The sequence below is a fragment of the Struthio camelus genome, chromosome 2 (genome assembly GCF_040807025.1).
Source record: "Struthio camelus isolate bStrCam1 chromosome 2, bStrCam1.hap1, whole genome shotgun sequence".
NCBI classification, from domain to species: domain Eukaryota; kingdom Metazoa; phylum Chordata; class Aves; order Struthioniformes; family Struthionidae; genus Struthio; species Struthio camelus.
Genome location: NC_090943.1, coordinates 88,097,106 through 88,122,687, shown reverse-complemented (window position 1 = coordinate 88,122,687; position 25,582 = coordinate 88,097,106). Strand labels below are relative to the sequence as shown.

The window sequence follows — 25,582 nt, the reverse complement described above, 5'->3', positions numbered from 1 at the left end:
AAGACAAGGAGATTTAGAATTTCACCTACCCTGAAGGAAAATAATGTCTTTTTTTGTAACAGTTCAGCGTTATTCATTAATAATCACCCTGCTCAGGAAACCCCTTCAGGATACAGAAAAAGAATATTAAGTCCCCAGGTCTAGCTATTCAGCTGTCTCTCAGTTTTGGCTCTTGGCAACATCCAGACAGAATTTTCTGATCTTTTCATTTCCAGGAAGATCATGGTCTGTCAAAGATCGACTGAACTGGATAAGGAAAAGTAAATGGGATGTTAGCAAATTCTGTACCAGTACTCTTTCATACATGCTCTTGTATCTAAATTACAATAATATAATGATCACACAGGTTTACTTTCTTTGATAATCTGTGATAATTCACTATTTTCCCCCTACTACATACTTTGTCAGAGAAGAGAATAACATTCCAGAGCTCATTGCTTGCTGCTTTCCATCAGAATATGTCACTATCCTCCTCTCTACCATCACCCTCTTTTCCCCTTCTTCCAGTATATGTGCTAAATATCAGAACAGTAATTTTTTTTAACTGTTAGGGTTTTTTTTAAGAAATAGTGAGAGAAAAAAGAATAAACAAATACTAAAAATAACTTATTTTTTCCCTTTGATAGATAAAGTAGAGGACTGTTGTCTTACAGAAGGGATGAGTCTCGTAATAATGGAATATGGATGCTTTAAAAAGCTGCTGCCCTTATCTAGATAAAGGGAAATATAACCATAGGCTAAATACGATAGAAAAAATAATTTAGGAGGAAGTGCATGGGATGAAGTCACGGAGGAGCAAAGAATTAAGTTCACTCTCATACCAGCAGAATTTAGCAGAAGATTGGTGAGATAAATGAAACTCTAAAATCTCATGCAGGGAGACTGAGAGGTCTGGCAAGCGCCTCACGTAATTGGGAGGGAACCGTGTGGCTAGGACTGCATCGTTTGGTGTGGGAGGGCATGCCACGCTGACTGGCAAGCAAGACAGTTGAAGTTGCTTACAACCCACAACAGTTAATCTACAGCTAGTTTTGAGAAGAAATCGCATAAATGGAGAATGGGGCTGAGTAGACCTGCAATGAATAATATATACAGGAGAATATGGAGACAGTGTGCATAAGAGGCAGAGAGATAAAAGGAAGGGAGGTAGGTGGATGGATAAAGATGGACTAGAATTTTGCAGAATGGAGCTGAAAAAGACTTCAAGAAATCCTCTAGACCAGCAATCTGGACATGCCAGCTGTAGGCAATCCATTCCTGAAAGCAGTCTGTTCAAGCTATTCTTCATAATCTTTAATTTCATATCATTTCAGCTGCAAACTACTCCTACAAATAGATAGGAGTTTTTTTTTCTGAATGCTTAACCCAAATCTTCCTTGTTGTGATTGAAAACAATTACTTGTTTGTGGAGGACAAGGGGAATAATTTCCTTTTTGCAACAGCATTTCTGTTTCTGAAAACAACTGTCTTGCCTTCTTCTCCATCTTTTTGTTTTCCACCTCTCGACTAGATAAATACAAGTCTTCACTCAGAAATAATGTTATCTTTCTAAACGTGTTGTTACTGACCTGCATTTCTGATTATTTACATCTTGAGACTGTGATGTTCAAACCTGGACACAGCGTTTGAGATGAGGCTCAGTGGAGAGGAAGGATTATTTCACGTTTCTTAAGAAAGGTACTGTTGTTCACATATCTTCACTTCCCTATACATAAGTTATATTTTGTTTTTTAAAAGGTAAGTGATAAAACAATCCACAAGTTGAGCTTGCTGAGAGAAATACTCTCATTCTTCATTTGAGATACTCTAGTTCCTCAATTATTTTCTCTAGAACTTCCATGTGGGCTGTTTCTTTCTTTCTCGTGAAGTTTATTAGCTTAATATGGCCTTTATTAAATCAAATCCTAAATATTTCACAAAACTTATCTAGTTTTTCAGGAATATTTTAAATTTTAATTCTATCTTTTTGCTATTTATAAACTTAATAAATGTACTCTTTACTTCTTCATCCCAATTATACAGAAAAATATTGAACAGTTGCCAAGATCTATTGAAGTTCACGCAGCATATATATTCAGAAAGAATGAGGGACTGGACGAAGTTGTACCATAAGAGACAGCAGGGAGAACAGGGTGCAGCAAGGAATGAAATGTTATGGGGATCTGTTGTAATTTAATAACTGTAAGTGTGGTCACTGCACTGTGTAAGTGTTCTGCTGGAGGCTACAAAATGAGCAGTTTATTGACAATTTACCAATTATCTTCTCAGTTCTGAACTGGGCAATTGCATTGTGAATGGCTGTAGGCTGCTTCATTGGGATATAATAGATAAAACCAGGAACATAAATCTGTAATACAAGGAATAAGATTAGAGTCCACTAAGAATTGATCATTTGAAAGGGCTCATTTGTTTGTTTCAAGCACTCTTGGAACAAACCTTTATACAAAGTATTGTCTTTTTTTTTTTTTCTTCTTTTTTTTTTCTCCTTAAGGGATAAGTTACAGTATAAGAGGGAAATATTTTGTTGTGTTTTGGAAAAGACTGTCTCGCACAGGTGTGTGTTTCAACTACTTGCTTTATCATACTTTGCTCTAGAGTATTAAAATATTCTTCACTTTTTAAATAAGAATATAGCAAAAAAAGTTAAAACTAAATTATCTAAGAGCTTGAGGCTCTTCTGAGACTGATGGAGAAATGAGGCATTTCTGCACTTAGCTGCCTTCCTACTTCCATTTTTACTAGCTTATTAAACAGATCAGATTAATTCAAAATCAAGTCACAGTTTTGAATTCGTTTATGACTGCTTAAATTGAGAGTGAGATCTGAAATGGAAAAAGGTAAGGAACTTACCAAGTTGTCCGTTTGAGGAAATCAAAATGGTAGCAAATATATGTCAGACCTCTGTTGGCTGTAGCCAGTTTGTAAGAGGGTATGCAGCCCATGGCAGCGGTTCTGTACTGGAGGCTGTGGGGAGGCTCAAGGGATTGGGGAAATGGAGCAGAAAATAACAAATGTTTCTCTTGGCTTTGTGGAAATAATGCAATTGATGTCAGAGGCATCGGGCCACTACAGCTCAAGAACAGAACAAAAACTGAAAATACTCCATTGTCTTCTGTAGTAGAATTAAGGATTGTTCTTATCATAAAATTCCCGCATAGTTTAACCTAATTTGTCAGGAAGCATTTTCTGTTCAGAAGGTATCTTCTTCTGGGACTTCAGAAACACAGTAACAGAGTGAACAAAACTATTGAGGATGTGAATAGTTAATGGCTCCTAGTTGAAACAGAAATTGAGATAAAAATTCAGTTCATGTTTGCCAAAAAAAAAAAAATATCTTGACAATTTGTCTTAAACTAAAATCCAGGTTAGTAGCTATCCCAAGTAGACTTTTAGAGACAGTTAGATTAGATCTATTTTCCATATTACAGTTTTTATTTTAAATTTAATTCTACTGACTTCTAAAAGCAACTGCACGTTAATGGAGAAGGACAGACAAAAAGAGGAAATAATTTGGGAAATAGTTTTCTGAAATAAATCAGCATCTCAACTGTAAAAGAACAACTGCTAGGAGTAAACAGTAAATGGGAGTCTGATTGCTAAGAAGATAACTTCTTATAGTAGATCGATTAAAGATGTTAATGGGCCATCTTATGTATCTGTTAAATCTCATGAGTTTCAAATGCTCTGAAGTATGTTTTGGCATCAGTGCAGTCACTGAAGGCATGGGTTTTGATGTCAAGCATTAGGCGTTTGCATGGGGTGGCAAAATGTAGTATTTTCCACATTTTGGGAAGATTACCTTTGGAGTCATATGAATACAATTAGAGTTGCATTAAAATGTTCTCTTCTGAATTTGGAGAGACTGAGAAGCAATTAACCTGTGGAAACTGCATGCTTGTTTTTTAAATTGCTAGCTGAAGGCTAATAGTGAAATGATTAATAGCTTCGATGAAGATTATTCTCACTAGTAATTCTGATTCCTCTTTCATACTGGAAATAATTCCAAGATAACTCATTAAAAAAAAAAAAAAAGCCAACAAACTAAAAACTTGTGTAAGCAAGAGCAGAGCTGGGCAGAGTGTTCCTCTGTAGTGGGTTTAATTTAATTTAGAAGGATATTACACAAAAATATGGAATCTTAACATGTATTTGATAGCTTACAGAAAGATTGAAGGCTTTTTCTTTGTTTCTTTTCTATTGTGGGAAAAGTGAAGTGATCCTCTAGAGAAAGACAGCAAGAGATCTGAGGACAAAGGCCAATGTTATAGTTTTACTTAAAATTATCTAATCTTATTTAAAAATTATTTCAATGCTATTAAAAAAAAAAAAGCCTAAAGTCAAGCAAAACTATTGCCTTTCTACTGAGTTTACAGACCCTTTTCCAAGATGGAAAAACAAAAAAGATTCAACAGAATTTAGGAATTTTTCCAATTAGTTTTCTATGGAATTAAAAAAACAGATGATAAATTTATCTTCCTTTCTTCCCATCTTCATTGTTCTAGCCCTGGCATGATAGCACAAAACTCAAGTTATGTATTGCACAACTGGTACTTCTGTCTGTTTTCTGTACCGACATACTGAAATGTTTCCTTCATGTAACTCTCTTCAAACTTTTTCTTTTTATAGTGCTTTTTATTTAATGACTCATTGGCTATTCAGTCCTGTTACTACAGTGTAGGTTTCCTGTTTGCTAGCTTATTTTTAAAGGTAAATGTTATCACTTCAGTGTAGATGACTGTCAAACTCGTTACATTTAAGATAGGAAGCTGAACTCCAATAAGAGTCTCAAAGGAGGAGAAAACCTTGCTGGTATGTACATCCATTAAGCAGCCTTGCTTGCCAAGTGTACATTAGCTACTTTTGTAACTTTAACAAATTTCATCTGAGCTTTCATTTCGCTGACCTAATTTAACAAGAAGGAAATTCAATAACAACCCCTAATACTGAAACATTATTTCCCAAGAGAAATTTAACAGTGCTTCTACATCAAATAATAATGTGTGAATAGTGGAATATGTATGCCAATGTCAACAGGACGGGGGAAGAAAGAAGAAAAGAGAGAACAAAAAAAAAGAAAATATTGTATCTCCTTTTCAAACAATCCAATAACTTTTCAGTTGTTAAGGAAATTAGTAAGATCTTGAAGACTTCCTTTCAACTTTGAATTCATATTATCTTTAAGAAGAAACATTTCTAAGTATCTGCGAGTAAATCACGTTTGGGGGACTCTGTATCTTTGATTCAAAAGAACATATTTTTGAATTATGATAGATAATATCCAAGGTGGAAGGCCACATTTCCAGCCTAGGCCCCAGAGATTTTATCCTAAACTCTTTTAAATCAACACAGACTTTTATTGGAAATGCCTTGAGTAGCAGGTCAATATCAAATACCAGGAAGAATCTGTGAAAGTTTTACATAGCTCTTCTTCAAATAATCAAAAATATATAAGATGGTAGTAACCCATGATGTCATGTTATCGAACTAGAGACTAGATGGAGTTGCTGCATGCAATCTTACTGCACCATCAAAATCAGTGAAGAGGAGGAAACCCACTCGAGATTGTTACTGCTTGAAGTTTTCTGCCACACGTGAAAGAGTATGCAAGGAACGGCTAACCACAGCCAGTTAATGTTCTTTTCTTTAGACATGAGAAAAAATTCCTCATTAAAATTGTCAGAAAGGATACCCTATTAAGAAGACAAAATATAGGCTTTCACTATTTAGTCACGAACAAGAGGCATATTTCCCACACAGCAGAGACTGGGAAGACTGCTAAAAGGTACTGGTTCCAAAATACCCAACTACACTTTCTCACTAAAGAATAACCAAGTAAGAAAACTTCTGTAGTGTCTTTAGTTTATGGATACTACATATGTAGCATCTGGAAGATTTAGTATGTGTACAGAACGTTATGTTATTAACACTCAGGAGTATATGATGTTTCTTACAGGCAAGATTCTTGGGGAACGCACAGATAAATGTCTGACCTTACTCGCACTGAAGTCATTGTTAAAGCTTCCTTGTGTTCGTACATACGACCCGGTAGATTTGTGATTGAATGATATCTCTTGGGAAAATGTGGTTTCTTAATTTATATAGAATATAATAAATCAGAACAGAAAACATAAATGGGGAAGAAGTAAAAAAAGTGTTGTTATTCTATTTAATAATATAAATTACGTTAGAAATAGTTTTTATTAGTTATATATTTTTTTAAAGTTATCTCTGTAAAATACAGATGGCCAAATTGGACTGGACAATGCATTGTAGTTTTCTCCAACTTTTCTTCAAAGTAAATACATCAGAAGTTAAGGAATGATTTCCAGACTAAAGCTAGAACTTACTAAAGCACACATGCAAAATATAATGAGGTAACTCCTTCAAAGTAGGAAAAATCTCTACTCTGCTAGCAGAGAATGGTTGGGAAAAAAAAATGAAAAAAAAAAGTTGAAAATGCATCTTCTCTCTGCTTCTGTAGTCTTGGTCCTTTCCCCTCATTTTGCTTTCTCGCTTAGCAGTTACCCACGTCATCCTCAAGATTTGCACAAATTTGCTTGGATGCGTAGGAAAGGATCTTTCTGTCACCTCTGAAGGTTGACAGTGGGTCTGTTTCCTAATGGAAACCAGCTTCTCCACTCCGCGTGGTAGCAGGTGCTCCCCTTTGCAGTGAAGACACCCTGCCTCCTGTTTCTCCTGGAGGCCTCCGGCTGCACCCCACAGTCCTGGAGCTGCCCCAGGCCTTGGGGCTCCGTCACTCTGTGAACACGCAATCTGCTCCTCCGCTCCCCCAGCTCAAAACGTAGCATGCAGGGCAAGGCCAGCAGCCCTCCACTCCGCTGGTCCATCCTAACATGACCACCATGCAATGCGCAGAATTTGTATGGCAAAAAGTCAGTGAACAAACTGATGGGGCTGAATAGATGGCAAGAATATTTAAAAAGTACAAAAAGGAAATGTGCAAAAAGAAAGAAAACATTATGGTGATTAGTTCACACTATTGTGTGTTTAATATACCTGAGTATACTTAGTCTAGGCTCTCTATAGACTAATCTGTATTCAGTATGCAATGATATTTGTAGTAGCTCTATCATACTTTTTGATGATTTATACTTACTGTTAAAATAATTTATATTAACTAAATGCTTTGGAATGAACTTGATTGGTGATTTGAGTGTTTGGAAGTTTTTATTGTGATTTTTGTTTTCCTGGTTTGGATGCTCAAAACAAGTCAGAAGAAACCTGCAAGGTTAAACATTTGAAAAGAGTCTAACAAATGTTTCAAAACAAAACAAAACAAAACAAAGCTGGAATGGAAACAATTCACATGTGGGCTGATGCCAAATAAAAATATGAGGAGAACCTGGCTGAATTTGTCTTGCTAAGATATGAACTTCTCATAGTTCTGTGAGAAGAAGGAAAGCAAAACACAAAAATAAGGTGGAGACAAAGCAAAGATGAGTTTGAGGATATTTTCTTTCTCTGCGAACATGCTTCCCATTGTGAGATGCATGCAAGTACTTTGCAAAACTAAGACTATTTAGGATACTTGCAATACAGGCCTCATTTATTAAATACTTTCTATTTTTTGAGGCTGTTTGCATCACTCCATATTGCAAGAAGTCCACCTCAAGAAGTTTTTCTGTTTAAAAGTTTGCTTCTTGTCATGTTGTATTTCTTCTGATGCATATGATTTTCTCTTTTGCCATTTAAAACACCCCAGAGATGCTAAAGCTGGTGTTTTTCCTTTTCCTCATTGCTAAAACTGCCTAGTGTTGGTTTTTCAGGCCTCTTGATAGTAAGATTAATAAAACACTGGATTTCCTAGAAATCAAATCAGTTGGAAAACATTTGAAGTAAAGTCTGGGATATTTAATGTGTAAGTTCTAGCAATATTAATCCTCTAGTCTATATAAAGAAAACTCCTAGAAGCTCCTAAATTAAAAGATTTTAATGGAAAAATAGTTGATCATCTCAGTGCATTCTTATTCTTTCTCATGAAGTATGTTGAAAGCAGCTACCTAACATTTGGAATGTTCTCATAATCCCAAGTTTGCAAGATAACCTTTATATTCATAATCAAGTTACTTTCTATGTCATAAGATTTTGCAGCTGCAGTGTACAGTAGGAGGGGAAGCATTTCAGCTTACATTGTCTCTTTTTTGTTTGCTTTCAGGATTTGGTTACTATGTACAGATCAGAGATGAATTGCTGGAAACTGCTTGGCTGCATCAGCAACTAGAGACATAAGAAAGCTAGTCAAGAAGAACAAAACTGTTGACTCCATCACTGACTAGCTCGGAGAGCATCAGCAGTGGAGAACTATGACAATACAGCAAGTCCTGTTACTTCTGCTGCTCTGGATGTGGCTGCCGCATCCCTGCCGTTCAGAAATGCTGTTCAGAAGGACTCCTGATCTCAAACCGAAAAGCTTTGTGGGACGTGCATCAGGGAGTGATGGAAAAGCACTTCACCGCCAGAAGCGAGGCTGGATGTGGAACCAGTTTTTCCTTTTAGAGGAATACACAGGATCTGATTATCAGTATGTAGGCAAGGTAAGTAAATATTAAGATTTGTAATTTCTATATTGTTTTCAAATTTGCTTATCTTTCTACAGAGTTCCAGTTTCTACATTTTATTCTCCTGCGTAAGAAACAGATTTCCAGGCAACAGTTATATTTCTGTTGTTTATACTGTTAGAATCTCTAGAAGTAGTAAGAATGAAGTTTGCTAGCTAAAGTTATTCAGAAACATTTGAATGAAATAGAATGAAGACGTTTGACAAACTAGTTTTCTTTGGTACATTATTTCTACCAGCAGTCTACTCAATTTCTCTTCTGTATCAGGCTGTAGTATTTCAAAATTTATAAAATCTTTTTCAACTATTTCTCTTTGAATATTTTGTATTTCATGCAAGATAATGTAGATTATCTTTCTGTACTTACACTTGAGCAGTGCAGTTTATTTCAATAAAATTAAAGTGAATTGGGAGCGAACTTCATTAAGAACCACATGATAGAAAAGCAGTGATTAAGAAGTAAAGTACAAGAGGAGTCAGTAGAAATGCTGATATGACTGCGTAGTACACTGGACACCCACTGTCTGGAAGTATCCTTCACATTATTTTCAGTCAATGCTTACGTTTTGCTGGGAAACTTGTTTTAAAAAGTATAAGGTGTAATGCCACAGTGATAAACACAGAGCAAAAGAAAGCGCTGAATTCATTCAGATTTGCTTGTAAATGGAAGCTACCAGCAGCAGTCATGGATACCAGTTACCACCAGTGGATAGTGATAAGCAATTTCATTTTCTGTAACCCAGGTTTTCGTATGAACACACTTTTTAACTTGTAAATTAATGAGGAGAAGTGCTGCCTTGTTGACAAACACAGAATCACACAGTCGCTGTGATCGGAAAGGTCCTCTGGAAATTGTCTAGTCCAACCTCCCTTCTCGAAGTAGAGTCAGCTGCAGCAGGTTGCTCAGGGCCATATCCAGTCCACTTTTAGGTATCTCCAACGATGGAGACTCCAGTACCTTTCTGGGCAACCTGTTCCAGTGTTAAACTACTCTCAAAGTTTAAAAAAAAAAAATATAGTTTGTTATGTTTAAATGGAATTTCCATGTATTTCAATTTGTGTTTGATGCCTGCTCAGAAAAGTCTCCATCCTCTTTACATCCTCTAATCAGATACTTGTACGCATCGTCAAGATCCCCTAAGCCTTCTCTTGTCCAGAAGAGTTTGGCTGGCCAGAGTTTCTGGATGGTTCTTTTTATGTGATTTTCTCCAAAACCCAATGTTTAGATAGGTGAAATAAAATGCCACCTTCCTGTTAAATTCCCTGCCATGTGTTTGGAGATGCTATTTTGAAATAAAGTGTGTTTGGAAGAAGCATAAGAGAGAAATAAATCATTCATGGCCAGTGACTAGGAAAGAATGTATGTCAAGGTGAGGTTTTAGTCAAAAATAAGGACTAAGTATGATTTTTTAAGAATTGAGAATAGTAGTCAGATGACAAATACCTCGCTGAAAGTATTGGCAGAAATTCAAAATCTGGGGTACTAGATACATTTGGATTGTGAATTTGCATCTGCTTGCTTGCACAGCTCATGTGTGTTTGTTTTTCTTTTTTAAGTTTCTTATCTTACATTTTTATATCTGTCAAGGGAATCCAAAAACTGTTGAATATCAAATTATCCTTGAAACCAAGTGTATACAATTCAGATTGCAATTTCTATATTCATTTATTCACTACTTAGGTCAGTTTCAGAAACTCTGACTAAAAATAACATTATGGCAATGTATAGCAGTAAGCTCAATGAATGAAGGAGATACCTAATCCAGTAACAACTGGAGAGTTTCTGAAGTCGACCATGGTTGTGAAATGGTAGCATAGTCTCAACAGCCAACTATTTATTGATGGCTTCTGGGCATTTATTGATTATTTCAGGACAATATTATTGTTTTAAGAAAGGAGCATTGTCAGCCTTTCCTTTATGCAATATGTAGTGCTCTGAGGATAGAAATCAAAGCTATAGAATAACATTAAGGCTGTCTTGTATATAAGGAATCTGTATTTGTGTTGCATTATTATATAATAATTACAATGGCAGTTTCAAATAAAAGTTGAAACTGTAAAAGAGCAGAATAGGAAACCATACCAATCTATGCGTTACACAATTTATTGAGTTATATTTATAAAAATATAACAGAGAACAGTAATTCTGGGAAAAGGTACTTCTCAGAACTCCAGAAAAACAACACAGGGATGTTTAAAATGAAGCTTAAAACTCATACTAGAAAAGCTATGTTATTCAGATTTGGTTTTAGAATTATGGTTAATGCTTCCTTTCTATTTTGCACAGAAAGTCTATATATGCTCTATTATTCTTTCTTCATATGCTGAAGGCTGTTTCATAATTTTTCTCTCTTTTTATTAGTATCTAGGTTCATGGACCATTTATTAATTTTTCTAAGAAAGTGGTGCAATTACAAGGCATGACTCATTTTCAGTCATGTTCTGAAAAATTGGATTTATCCTGAATATATCCAGAGAAAATTCTTTAATAGTATTTTTCCTTTAAATCTAAAAATGATATTCTAATAGTTGTCACATAAAGGAAGTACAACTATGTACCAACAATGTTGTAATTTATAGTCATTCACAAGTAAATTTGTCACCCATATTGAAGTTTACTTTCTTTCCTTTTTATTTCCCCACATCTTGGCATTTGCTTCATTCTTGTAGATCCTTTTCCTACTTTGCTGAGATAATGACTTTTTCAAACAGTTTCTCATCTTAGTAACTGTACAGTATAAACGATCAACTGTAATGAATTTTTTGGAATACTTTCAGAGTACTTTGGAGTTGTTTGTTGTTGAGGACTACAGTTGTTAGTTAAACTGAAGTATTCTTTTAGTATCTCAAAAAGAAAATTCGTATATTAAGCAATATAAAGTGAAATGTAATATAAAGACAGTCTCCTTATTTGTAACTGTTTTTCCTTATAATGTTCTTCATATGTATATTTATATGTAACCTTGGGTATGCCATACTAGAACTTTTACTAGAAAGGATTATCCTGGCAGTATTCATAACTGCGTACTGCATAAATCCATCCTTTACTTCTGATGAAATAAAGAGCAGAACATGCCAAGCTGGCTTAGTTCCTCTCAGTCCGAGGATCCCGACAGAGACAGGCTTCTGAGGAAAGGACTTGGAGTATTGGGAATGGATGCATACATAACGCACTGTTACCGATTCACAGCCCATCTTTCTCTTTGAAGTAACTGTCTGTGTGGATACTGACACTGTGAACAACTGCAACTGATATAGCACAGAACTGTTACCTGAGCCCTTAACTGAATAAGATCTGAAAGAGAGCATCCCAAAAGTGGCACTGGTTTTAGACACCTCAGCAAGAGCGAAGTGTTTAACAAAAGTGTGAATGGAGCCCAGGGCATCTTACTTAACATCTTTATAAATAAATGAATGGTAAGGAAGCCTCTGATATTCCTTGCACTCTAGTTAAATTGACCTTTATTGGAATGAAATATTCTCTTCTATCAAGCTTATAGTATTGCTTCACAGTCTGTAATCCAATGAGGCATATTAACACAGAATTTGTCAGCATCACAGAGATGAAAAGATGAGGAGTTTTTCTGAAAGTCCATGTTCTGTTAATATAAAAGAATAAAGATTAGCTAAGACTAAGTGTATAGAGTTGCCACTGCTGGAGAAGCAGTGGATTTTAAGGAAAGAATAGGTAAAGTAATTCCTTACAGAAAGGAAAACTGGAAACCATCCTGGGCAGGAGTTTTGAATGGACTTCAGAAACTACCTTATTCTGTAGAAAGCTGCATATGGAAATACATTCATAAAGACTTGCATCTCACTTCAATTTTCTGCCTGAAGTAGCAGCTACCACAAATGCTGGTTTTGGAGAGGGTAATACAAAGAGCATATAGTTGTAGATTGAAAGGCTTCCGCATTAAGTGGGACAAAAAGTGAGATCTGCCTGAAGTGGTGATGGTGTTTTTTTTTTTTTTTTAACTTCTATATTTTGTTGCCTGAAGGGTTTGATTCCCATAGCTCTTTATATCTTTCATAAAGACCTTTGGTGTCATAGAGAGACTGAAGGGTAGAATTTTAAATTGAAAATGTTTATGTCCACACACAATATTTGATGTGAAGATCTGATTGAGCAGAGAATGCCTCCCCTGTTAAGTGCAGGGAATCAGCTCTGTGACAGTGAGGTTGAATTTTGAACTGGAGCAGATTCTTGTGACAGGGATCAATAAAGAAAAACGAGAATGGAGGATTGAGGGGAGATATTCTGGAAACTGAATAGAGGAATCATGGGCTACCGTGCCCAGAACTCACTTGCCAAGGTGAAAGCCTTGTTGTTCGATAGTTTCAACTTGGGATTTTTGATATCACTCTACTAGGTGCAATAAGGGAATTGTTCACAGCTCTGTGTTTACAAAAACCTTGTCTCACTGAAGATAGTGCAGTGTAGTGGAACTGATGCCTGAGAGGCATCAACATTTAGAAAGTTTTTCTATCTCAGCAAGACTTAAGCACATAGGCTGTGAAAAAGAACGTTTACAGCACCAAGTTAGACAACAACATGAAAACTTTCTTCTGGTAAATTGGAGGTTTCCTAGATAACTCAGAATAGGTCTAGAGTTTCAGAGTGGAATACCTTGTCGCTTTCGTTTCGTTTCAAAGGAGAGGTTCTCTACTACCTCTTGTTGTAGTCCAGAACACAGGAATTAGATTGGCCCCTCAAAATGCATAATACAAAAGCTGATTTTCCACAATGTCAGAGGCATCTAAAGCTTTCTGTGTGGCATCCCCCAGTCTTTTAGTGAATTCTGGGAAAAACTTATTGATTGTGTATCTGAATCCAAAGGGTTCCTTCAGGACCAAAGAATAAAAGATCCTCCTGTGGGAGGTGGGGAGTGATTAGAAGAAGGCAGCCATGGCACCAGTAAACAGAATAGATGGGGGCTTGACCTGTGCAGTTTTCCAGAGAAAGAATTGCAGTGACAGAAAGCTACCAGTGTCCACCAAGTTTTTCCTTGGAAAAACTTCTGAGTTTCCGAACTTTCCGCTGTCTGAGTGTGGAGACAGAGTGATCTGAAGATACGATCTACCTGGACTACTACTCCCAATGTCATCTCAATCGTTCTTTGAAGGAGCGGATGCAAACCTGAGTCTGAAGCTGCCATATGCACAGACCATGACAGGGGAGTAAGATGGTTGAGGAGAGGGAAAAAGGTGGACCTAGAGGTATTTCTGAATAGGAAATCAGACTGTCAGTAATTCCCGGCCTTGGACAAATGTCTGTGCATGTGAGCTTCTTGAAACTGTTTTCTTGTAACAAGAGAATAGGTGTTGGGTCATTTGAGGAGGGCATTCAACATCACTCAGTTCAACTACATAAGGGGATGATCCCCAGTATTAAATCATCTGATTGTAATTTTAGTCAGATGTGCCAGATACTATAAATGGAAGACTTATATAAGCATTCCCAGTTACCCCTTTAGACTGGTAAATCTTGGAAAGGGTGGGGAAGAACAGAGGAAGACAATGAAAACTTCCGTTCCCTCAACTCTTTGTTCCGTTCTGCTCTCACGGTGAAGCAGTACTTGGACAGATTACTGTCCTTTAAGACTTTTTCTTTCCTTTGGGCTAGGAGCAACACAGCTGAAGATAGAGGCTCCAGAGCAGTTTTGTCCTTCTAAGGAAGTTCAGTGGCAGCATTTCTTCTGTTGAGCAGAAGTACTGGATGTACATACTGAATGTCTATTGAGTACCCCATCCTTAAAACATGAGTTTGAAGACCAGACAAGTAGAAGCCTTTGGGACTGTTTTTTGTTTTTTTTTTTTTTTCTTTAAGGCAGTAGAGTCAGTAGGACTGTCCATCCAGCCAGAACCACCTAGCACTGCAAGAGATGTTTAATAAAACTGGTGGGACTTTGCCAGATACTAGTAGTTGACATTGGTAAGTCGGATGTGAGAGGAGGTAGAGCAAACTTTGGGCTGGAATTTGAAAGAAAGAAAATAGGAGAAAGAAATATGTGCTAAGATAGGAAAACAAAACAAAACAAAACCCTAAAAAGATGTAAAAGTAGGCTGTCAGTGATTCAGCTCAAATACTAACTTTGCTGAGAAGATTTGGTTCTGCAGAACTGAAAGGGAGGTTGTCCTGTCTTTTTATTACTGTATGGTCTGGACACAAGGGAAAGAGCTCAGACCATGCCATTTAACAGTATGGATGCCGCCATTAACAGTATGGATACTGCTAGGGTAAAGTTGTCTGGGCAGTGTACTAATCTAATTGTAATCAAATAATATGTCTTTTTTACCAACTGGTGTGGTGCAAAGAGGGGAAGCAACATGGTTTGATCTGTTCCAGGATTGTATCTGTATCATATTGTCACCAGCGATGAAGCCTGTGCCAGTTGCTGGTTCCAGGCTCACATCACACGTCTGTAGGTAGCTAACTGCCAGAGGACTTTGCATCACCGTGCAAGTGATGCCCCAGTGAACAATTTGAACCGTGGTTCCACAAAGAAAATAAACGGTCTTCATACTTGCAAGACTGCAAGTACAGTAGCAAAGCAAATTTGAACCAGAAAGAACTCTAGGACACTAAGTAGCTTCGGTAGACACACCTATTGCAAAAGTACCTGTAGACAACTGCTTGAAGTGAAACAGTACGCTCAGTACAGGACCTTTTCCACTTCAGTGGGAACAGTTTCATATGTAGTTTGCATAGCTGGAAAGTCATGATAACTGGAAGAGTTACAGTGAATGAAATAGGATATCATCTCTAGAAGGACAGGATTTTATTTGCTCAGCTTTCAAGCAAATATTAGTTTGATTTGAGTCCTATTTCTCCTTGGCCTCTATGGGACCAAAACTATTAGAGAAAGTGACAGTGTTTGTGGCATTTAATTGGAACTGAGGACGAGTGGAAGTTGTAATAGGCTGTAAGAAACAGAGGGTGGTCTTTTGGGGGAATTTAGATTATGTGCTTGGTTTTAAAGAAAAAACTTTTGCTTTTTTTTGATTAAGAAAAATTCAAATTGCATGCCATTTCTGTTACGAGAGGCATAGCAGAGGAAGCTGGTTATTGAAATAGGTCTTCAAACATTGAATTGTGCTGAACAGAATTATTAATTAGTTAATACTTAAACAAAGATTTCTAGTTTTTCCTGATTGAAAGTTGTCTCTACTAGGCATTTGGAGAGCTTTCTGTGTCAAGATTTTTAAATAGCACTACTTGTACCTTCAAATTCTGAGGTAAAGCACTGAAATGTATTTTCTATTAGCTATCGTATGTCACTGATTGTTACTGCTTCTGAATTTATGAGGCATAATTTACAATACAGGATAACATACTTAGCTCATATATATCTGAACAGTTATTTGCTATTTCCTTTTCCATCAACAGACCTTAATATTGTGGAATCATATAATACACTCATAATAAAGCTCATTATAATCTGCTATGCGTGTTTCACAAGTAATACTTTGAAAACAGCATTTATTTTGCTTCATGAATTTCTACATCCATCTAATTGCTTTTGTGTGGTTTCCCATCTGCAAACCCATTTCAAGTCTACTCAGAAAGTGTTGCAAAAATGGGTAGGGGCTGGAAGCATAATACTCTTTCTTCTTTTTCTATCAAGCCATTGGAAGCTAAAAGTATTGGTCTTAAGTGCATACTACAAGGTAAAATGATGAATTCAAGCCACTGGAAAAGTGTGGGTGGTTTCAGTGAAAAATTGTTAATTTTGATGCGAGAATGAGAAGTATTACTTGATTTCTCCATGTTCCTTTTTTACATGTTGTTACTTGAGTGCGAGCCCTTTATAAATTTGTTTACTTTTTTTTTTTTAAGACAAATAAAAGCAGATCCATTGTGAGCATAACACAGAATCAGAATTTGGATGCTCAGACTGTGCTGTGTCAGAGATTTTTGTGTTTGACTGTGTATTGTTTTGATGCACACAGTATAAGTTATAGATAAGATGGACTTTACTGTTGGTAGGTGATGCCTCTACAACAGTAGAGATGGTAAAAGAGATAATCAGTTCAGCCTTGTGCAAGCACAAAGTGCAGTAGTGTTGATCAGTTATTAGGAAGATTTAGAGGGGAGATAATCTAAGCTTTGGGCATCCTTCCATCAGGTGTACAGTCATCATTAAGATCCATTTTACTGCCTTCATGCAGGAGAATTACAGCCCTCTTGGGTGGTTGCCAAATTCAGTTTGTAAATGATCATGCATTGCATTTACAATAGCATCATGCTTCCGAAGAAGATCTTATACTAGTAAAAAACAGGGAAATAGCTGGGTCTGGAGTTTCCAATTCCTTTCAGTTCAATTTCTCTTTCAATTTTAAAATTATATCTGCTTGTCAAAGATATTCCAATAAGGAAAGAACTGATTAAACTGAGATGATTTGTATTCAAAGTCATAGCTCAGGAAATGTAGAGTCCACTTCATCACAGTACATCCATTCACTGGAGGAATTAAAAAGCATAATAGAAAAAGGAGCTTTAGAAATGTTTGACCTACCCCTTGTTTGAAATGATAAATGTATAAATAGCCAAGTTTCAACAGCAATTCAAAGGTGGATGCTTTAGGGGCTTTTTCTTTTCTATTCTTTTTTTTTTTTTTTTTAAATCAGATGCAGATGACCTTTTAAATATCCTATATACACAGATAACAAGGAAGAGCCAGGGGTAATACTAAGGGAAAATCAGTGAGTTGCAACAAAATACCCATGAGGGATACAGTTCTGAGAAGTTAAAAGTTGATGTTTACCCTTTTAAAATGTCTTCCTGCTGGAAACCTTGCCGTATATTTGTAAGTGTTTTTGTCCATGGAGATAATTAAAAACATGGTGAACACAAAAGGCTGTGATAGCAGGTTTTATCAGAACCTCCAATTCCTTCTGTTTTGGGGCAATATGTAGTTATAAAATCAATGTACATGTAGTCCCTGGTGGACAAAGTAGCTTTTTTTTTTTTCTTTTTAGGAGTAAACAAACATCATTCTCTAACCCCTCAGTCCTTTTCCTATTGCTTTCTCGAACTATATTATTTAAAAAATAATCTTGGAATCTTTTCACAGCCATATATTTGAGAGTGTTAAAGGAAGACTGAATTGCTGTGGGAAATGGTTGCCATCGATTTTGACTATATTTTGTTCTGTAGCAATTTTTAATGTGTAACCCTCAACCAGTTGTTACACTCTTCAAATCTGAGAACAAAATCTGTCTTGTGTTGTCTTCTCAAAGACTAGATTCCTGTCCGTCCAGTCAGCCTGGAAGTTTGGGAGGAAATGCAGGTGCAAGGTATCTGACATTTCTGTGAACATCTAATTGCTTAGAAAGGCATTAATGTATAAGTAGGTGGCTTGGCGTGCTAAAAGGCATATCCAAACTGACTGCATGCAAACATCTAGCTGGAAAAGGTGAGTTCTGGGATATTCTTGCTATCATAGTTTTGAAGCCTATGTTGTTGCAGAGATTAATCATAGCTAAGAAATGTAACTGCCTGAACTCTAATACTTAAAAAGCTTGAACCTTAAAATTTGTGAGAAAGGAAATTCACGATACTTCCAAGAAGATGTAAAAATTAAACACAGAATCTCACCGAACCATTGCAATTCTGTTGATCTCTTTTATTCACCTTTTCCTGGTTGCGTAGAAGCCATGCTCCTTCATGGTGGCTTACACTGATGCTCTGTGCCTTCCACTTTCAACACCTCCGTCTACAGTGTAATTAGGCTACACGGATTTACAGGCAATGCAGGCCTATACAGAAATAACTTTTCTTGAATCATTTTCATATAGGCAGAAAGGTGTGTGCTCTCTCTATTTTAGAGTTTTCCTTTTAGTCCATCCAGCCACCTTTCCTTTGAACTTGCCCACATGTATATCTCAATGCAGTGGTGGGAAGACATTAGCCTATTAAGTTTCGTCGTAATGTGAGGCTTGGGGCAATCATACTGTTCATTTCCATTATTTTGGTGATTTCTGATTTATTTTTATTCCCCAAAGAACCATTTTTCTTTCTTCATGAACAAATGATTTTTTTTTGTAAGATAACAAAGTTGGAAATAGTGATTACACTTTATGCTTTGAAATATTTCAGGGTAAAACTGTAGTGGCAGAATCACTGCTTTGTAGAAGAAGTTGGCAGCATTGTCGTTCTGAGTATTTGTTAAAGCGGTTACAGGATACAAGAGGGGATGCTCATGCAAAATACTTTCTCTTTCTCATTCAAAAGCAGCTGGGGAAAGAAGTGGGCTTTCTTTCCTCCCATTAAATTTAGAAAATGTTTTGTGTTATGAAAATGCTTTTGGGGGTTTTCTTCCTAAAATGCTTTAATTATTTTTGTAATTATATATAATTTAGAAGGACGTATGCTAGAATGTAGTGATGAGAGGAATACATTATAGTAGATATGTAGAGACATGAAGTTGTATATAGCTTTCTTCTTTCTATATTAAGAACTCCATCTTCCAATGAGAACTTTTGCATATCCTTTTTTTAGGTATGACATTTGATGTAGAATACGCATAAATTAAAATATCCGAGTATTCAGATCCGTGTTTGCTAATCATATTACAAATGGGACCTTCAGGAAGTGTGATTGCCTGAGCAAAATTCAGTTCTTACCTTTTCCACTCATAAAATGAGTGTTTTGAGCACCATAATAGTGTGGATACAGAGATTTGGAAGTGCTATTTTGAACTGAATGTAAAAATTAACAATTGTTACTACTTAGACAATTGTGGTTATAAATGATATAGTTTAGTATTAAATGATAAAAATGATAACAGAATGGAAATACATGGAAAATAATATTGAAATTTCAGCGGATCAAATTTTAGCAGAATGAGAAAAATGAAGAATATAATTGTGTAGGATGTCATGAAGGAAATGGAGAAAAAAATTAGACATTCTAGTGATATTTTATATTTAAAAAATGGGAATTTAGGGAAAATATCATGAAACAAGCCATTCGGAGGAAGAAAACATAAAGGATGGATAGAGTTGTGCAGTGCTCCAGGCTAGGTTATTAAAATTTAGGAAAATTTTTAATGAAGTGCAGGTAATTATGAAATGCTAAATTTAAATGGCAAACTGAGCAGCAGAGGAGGCTAAATGGGTTCAGGCTCAATAGCAGATAAGAACATCTATGAAAGGAAGGAAATACCTTGTCAATCAGTAGGCTGTCTTAGGTCATTCAAAAAGGATAATATAAATAATATAAATATTATATTTATGTGCCATATAAATAACGCAGTTAGAAGATAAGGAAACTGATTGCTCAGTTATCTCTTTAGGGAGGTCGGGTTATGTGGCAGACCATTCACTCTGTTGGGAGGGGCACGTTTGCGCTAGTAAAAGCTAAGTAAAATAGATGTAATGGCTAGAGGATCACTGAGGAGTGTGGCAATGAGAAGCATGGAATTAAACAAGTCTTATACTTTCAGAATAGTTGTAAGACTTTCAGTAGTACTAAGGTGTCTGCTAGGAAGAGGGAATGATGTGCTGTAGAAAACAAAGACATTGAGGGGGCAAGGTGTGCTATTTCAAGTGCAGGGTAGGGCTGCGTATCATAGACAAGGAGGAGGACGTTTTCTTGGAATACTGTGTAGAATTCTTCTTTGTGCAAAGAGAAGAACGCAGGAACTAGAAGTGTGTAGAGCAAGAAGAACCAAATCTTCATGAAGCTGGGCCTAACCATGGAAAAACGAGGATGCAGAATCTCTCTGCAATTCTGTAGACAAAGCAAAAATAATAGAGATTTTTAACGTACATGATAAAGCAGTAATTTATGCTGAGCCAGGGAGACTTTTTTTTTTTTTCAAAAACACAGTTTAACTGATATTGTATACTCTATAGGAATTTAGAGATAGAGTGCTTCTGATGTCTTGAAAGTGCTAGCAAATGGTGCAGAGGCTTTATGGAAGTCTTGACTGGGCCTATCAGCCAGCTGCCACAGTTCACATAAGCTGGAAATAATTTTTAATCAGTGATGTAGTATGTAGAATACATAATTGAAAACAGCAATTCCCATTGCAAGGAAAAGTAATTAATATGCAGGACAGTTTTTAATTTGTAGCAGCAGAGATCAAGATGGGCTTCTTGTCTACTTTTAAAGGTTACAGAAAGAGCAAGAAATACAGTTTCCTGGGCATATGATGCTGTCTAATACATAATTACACATAACATGTGTATGGTTCTTGCCAGGATTTACATCTGAATTTGGTTATTTTGATATCTTACAATCTGATAGAAGAATAAAAGATGCTGCTTATTGTTGGTAGAAGAAGATTTAATTTATCTTATAATTTTAGCTACCTGGTCTTGATATAAAAGTAATTAAATGAAGTTGAATTTCCTTATGTAAGTGTACATAATGGTTTAAATTGTATCTTCTCTACTGAACAATTGGTATATCTTTAGGATTTTTCTTGAGAATATTATTCCCTAGAATAATGGATTTTATAACTTAGTGAAAGGAATGACTTAAATTTGTTGGGTGAATAAAAGTGTTTAAATTTAAAGACTTAGGCAAATTCTACCTCTGTTCTCAAAAATATACTTGTGACACTTTGAATATCCCTATAGGGTTACAAAATATCAATATGTCTGTCCTAGACTATTTACCTATCACAAGAGTAGCCCTGTTGACCTCACTGGGATTCAAAATGAATTCAGGAGTGATTCATGTCATCCTAGTTCTTCACTGTTTCAAACCTTATAATATTAAATATAGCATCAGTTCAAATTCAGCAGTAGTTTCTTGAGGCAAAAAGAAGCCTATAAAAAATATGGATGTCTCTTCTCTCTCATCCTCTCTTCTCCCTTTCTCAGGATTAAATTTAACCATATTACTATATTATCATAGATACCATTGATTTGGAAATTGTTAAAATCTTCTTTTAATTCTTTTTATTCTTTAATTCTGATGAATGCCCTCCACCTTAACTGGCTATTGCCACCTCTTGTTTGACATACTTTGTTGCTCAGTCCTCTGTGGTATATTTGTTGTTGCCCATAATTATACTTGTTCTGAAGATACTTTAGTCTTTAGAATATTCATGAGATGAAAATGGACACGTGATAGAGGCAGAAGATCTTAGCTCTTAACATTTCACGTATTACTATGATTTTATTTAGAAACAAAGACAATCTTATTTAATGTGTTTTTATTTAGCCGCCAGCAGCAGGCAGAAGGAACTAAGCAGCTCTGATGTTAATGATATTCTGCATTTGTTTCAAAGGAAAATAATTTAATGTGTTTATGTACAATGCAAATTGTGTATTAAGATATATAAAAACTTAATGTTGTTTTAATGGCTATTTGGTTAATACCTGACCTACTTTAGGAAGCCATATATAAGCTATAATAAAAACATTCTTGTTAGCTAAAAACATCACCTAAAATTGCTTCTTAATTACCTCCTTGATTGTTGTTATTAATGCAAAGGATATGAGGATTAGTAATGATTTTTTCCTTGAAAAACAAACAGAACAAAACAGAGAAAATGAAATACAAAGCTTTCAAATGCAAAAAAGCTGTTCTGACTTCAGTAAATGAAAAGGTATGTTTTGTTTTAGCATGTTAGGCTTCCTAGGCAGTTCTGTGGTGGAATAGAGAGATCTTTTTGGAGACTAGCTAATTCTTTACACAATATTTAATGCAGATTTGCTGGTCCAGAATTAGCCAGACAAAACAAAACATAAAGAATATATACATTAAAAAAAAAAAGTTTGAGGAAAGTCTTAGTCAATCTATTTCCATCACGAGCCCCTAGGTTGGTATATAGAGATTGCTCACTGGAAGCAGGAGTGCAGGCACGTGCAACATCAAGCTGGGTAGGGGTTAGGACCAAAGGATATGTTTTGTTTAGTCGACTTCTTTAATGAAGGTTACCTTTAAGTGTAGACTTAAGATTGTTTTATCTTTAGCACAAGAATTCCCTTCTGTCTATTTATATCTAGTCATATATAGGAGGCATTAGGCCAAGTAGCCAGTAGGCAAGAACACCACAGCTTCCGTGCCAGCTCTCGACTTCAATCTGCAGCTGACGTAGGGACAGTATTTATTACAAAAAGGTTGGAAGGGAGCAAGCAAGAACTCTCTGGTGTATGAAGTTCAATTAGTCTTTAGTTTGGAGTAGCTCAGTGCTTGTGGGTCTTTTGGAGTGGAAGCTGGGACAGTCTAATGAAGCTGCAACTTTCTTGCCTTGCTCTCTGAACGTCAGCTAAGGACGGGAAGCGGGGAGTTTGGTTTTTGGCATGCTGACTCAGTGCACCTATATAAGAATCTCTGATGCTCATGCAATATGTCACAGAAAAGGAAAGTGCCTTTCTCAGCAGAAATCCTAGGAGATGATGTCAGCGACAAGCCCACCTGCCCTTCTCCAGAGTGTGAATATTGCCTTCTGTATAGGTAAAAGCTGTGATAATGTGCAAAAGGTGCAAGTCTAATGATGAAGAAGTAACTCTGTTGTATGACTAGTTTGTGGAACCTGAGGATGATATCACTCGGTCCCGGTGATTGTATGGGGCTTGGAAAATCATATTCCTGATCCTGTGATAGGTATTGTCCTACCTGTGGTGTATAAAGGAACCCTAACGTTATTAATTTTGATTTAACTCTTACTGCTTTAAAAAAGTGGTGGGAACAAACTAAAATCTTGAACAGCAAGGAACTATTATAGGCTGTCTTCACAGAACTGGAGACAATGGTTTTATTTCATTTGGATAATGAATCGGGTTGATGTAAATGAATCTAACCTGAAAATGCAATGCAGAGTGGAGTTTTTTATTTTTGTCATTTTATTCTCAGCAAGTAAGAGAATTTCAGAGCTCTTCTCATCTTGCAATGCTTCTTATGCTTCCTTTTGACTTTTCCCTTTTGAGTTTTCCCTTTATCTTTCCTAGTTTCACAAACGTTTTCTTGCTGAGATGTGCGTTTTTCCTTTCCACCTCTCTCCTCTTTAAAATAACACACAATAGCTCAGAACTTGCAAACTGGCAATATAACTGAGAAAATTAAATGTGACATGTCTTATTAAAACTCAGTGCGAAATCTTGCATCACGGAGGAAGAGTTGATTTAAATGTTACCATAAGGATTAATTGAAATAAGTGAATTAACTGAAAGTGAATTAATTAAAATCTCTCTGATGAATAAAACCTGTCTCAAAGTTGTGACAGTTAAATCTGGCAGCGAAGGGAACGCTGCACAGGACATACGCTCCGGTAAAAAGAAAAAAAGAGCTAGTGTCTGAAGGCCTTTTAGAATGAGTGCAAATAATGTTAAACAACTGCATTATTTAATAGTTCATTTCATGATGTTTAAAAGAAAATTCTCCATTGCGGGAATTCTGTATCAATTTTTTCTGGTGATTTCAGACCAAATATACCCAACGTAACCAATACTTTTCCCACAGTTCTCAATTCTGTTGATATTAACTTATGATTTTTTTTTTTCAGCTTTCCTTGTTTTTTGGATTTTGTTTAAAAAGCTAACCTTCTGTTGAGATTATTTTTAGAGAGAGTACTATTATTATTCTACAAAGTACCCAGTAAAGGTGGTATTATAATATGTGGTGTAGAAAACTAGAGTGAAATTGCGAATGTTTCCACAAGTGTTTTTTGGCCTCACACAGCTAATACAATTATGCAGAAAAGAGTAAATAGGTTAAACTTTGCCCTTGACACTGGTCCTCAAAATTAGGTGAAATTCAGTACTTGTTTAAACAAATATAAGTTAGTTCAGGAGTGTACTGAGATCTCATTGCTATTGTGATACTCAGATTAAAATATATATTGCAGAAGGAAGTCTGAAAAACATTTTCCAGATTACAGAAATAAAAATGACTTTAGTATAAAGTAGGAGAGTAAAAATGCATTTACTGAGGTAATAATGGAATAGTCTGTCATTTGGTGAAGACAGCAAAAAGATCTGTAAACCACACAGTGGAGTGTCCTATATATTACAGTATAATAATATAAGACAGAAATTGATTTTAACTTCATTAATGCCTAAAGAAAGAATTCAGACTAAAGATTGGTTTGTTAATACAGTCATATTCTGATCTCTAGTTATATGTATTTTGAGCATTGAAAATTCATAAAATGACTTCTGCATCTGAAATTCAAATAGAAATAGGTGTTGCAAATCTTAAAGTCTTATTATCTGGCATTGCTATCAGTCACTTCAAATTCCAGAGGTAGTTTATATATGTTAAAATAAGTCTGACTAACCTGATCTGCTCTCTCTGTTTTTCACAGTAGCATCTTCTGGCTTTCTTGGTGAAAATTAACACTTTTTATGCTAATAAATATTACAAAACAGCTCATAACCTTTATATTTCATTAGGCTCTTTCAGGCTGGCTTGGACTGATAGAAAAAAAATCTCTTGTAATGGACAGGTTTAATCTGAATCCTTGGAAGACAATTAACATAGAATTCCCCCAATGTAATTTTCAAGTCATTTTTAGACTAGAGCTATTATGTTGTTAATCTAAAATCTTCTGAAAGATCTTTTACTGGTCTAAACAGATACTGAGTTGAATTTGCTTCTGGCGTCTTTTCATTAACTAATTGTATTTATAGCTGTGTTTACCTTGAAGAAGGTAATACATCTGATTTAAGTCTCCTTTTTATTGTAATTGAAGCTAAACATTTTCCATCTTTTTAAACTTCTTTGTCTTTCTATTTTGCATTGGTAATTCAGTTTCTATTTTAAGTATTTATGTAACGCGCCACTTTGCTACCCCCTTAAATGTTGCTTCATACTTATTACCTTCTATTTAGCAATACTGTCCTTTATCATTCTTATGAAATCCTTCCTAATTTTAGAGCCTAACCAACAGTTTAGGTAGCTGACCTAATATGCAAAAATGTGGTACACGGTAATTGCAATTATTGTATGATAAATCAGGGCTATATAAAATAAAACCAACAGATATTCTGATTTTCTATACAGTGAGATAAAGTATGTGTAAAATGCATGTACTGCTGACAGCT

General features: G+C 35.8%; 1 protein-coding gene across 5 annotated transcripts in view; it reads left to right on the top strand.

The window, feature by feature from the left end:
* Positions 1–25,582, top strand: part of LOC104153743 (cadherin-10) — a 111,667-nt gene that overhangs the window by 34,194 nt on the left and 51,891 nt on the right. For all 5 annotated transcript variants that reach the window (XM_068931500.1, XM_068931499.1, XM_068931498.1 and 2 more), the window contains exon 2: positions 8,177–8,555. In XM_068931500.1, coding sequence (XP_068787601.1) covers positions 8,325–8,555 — 231 coding nt within the window. In that variant the 5' untranslated portion in view covers positions 8,177–8,324. The remainder of the gene's footprint in view (positions 1–8,176; positions 8,556–25,582) is intronic.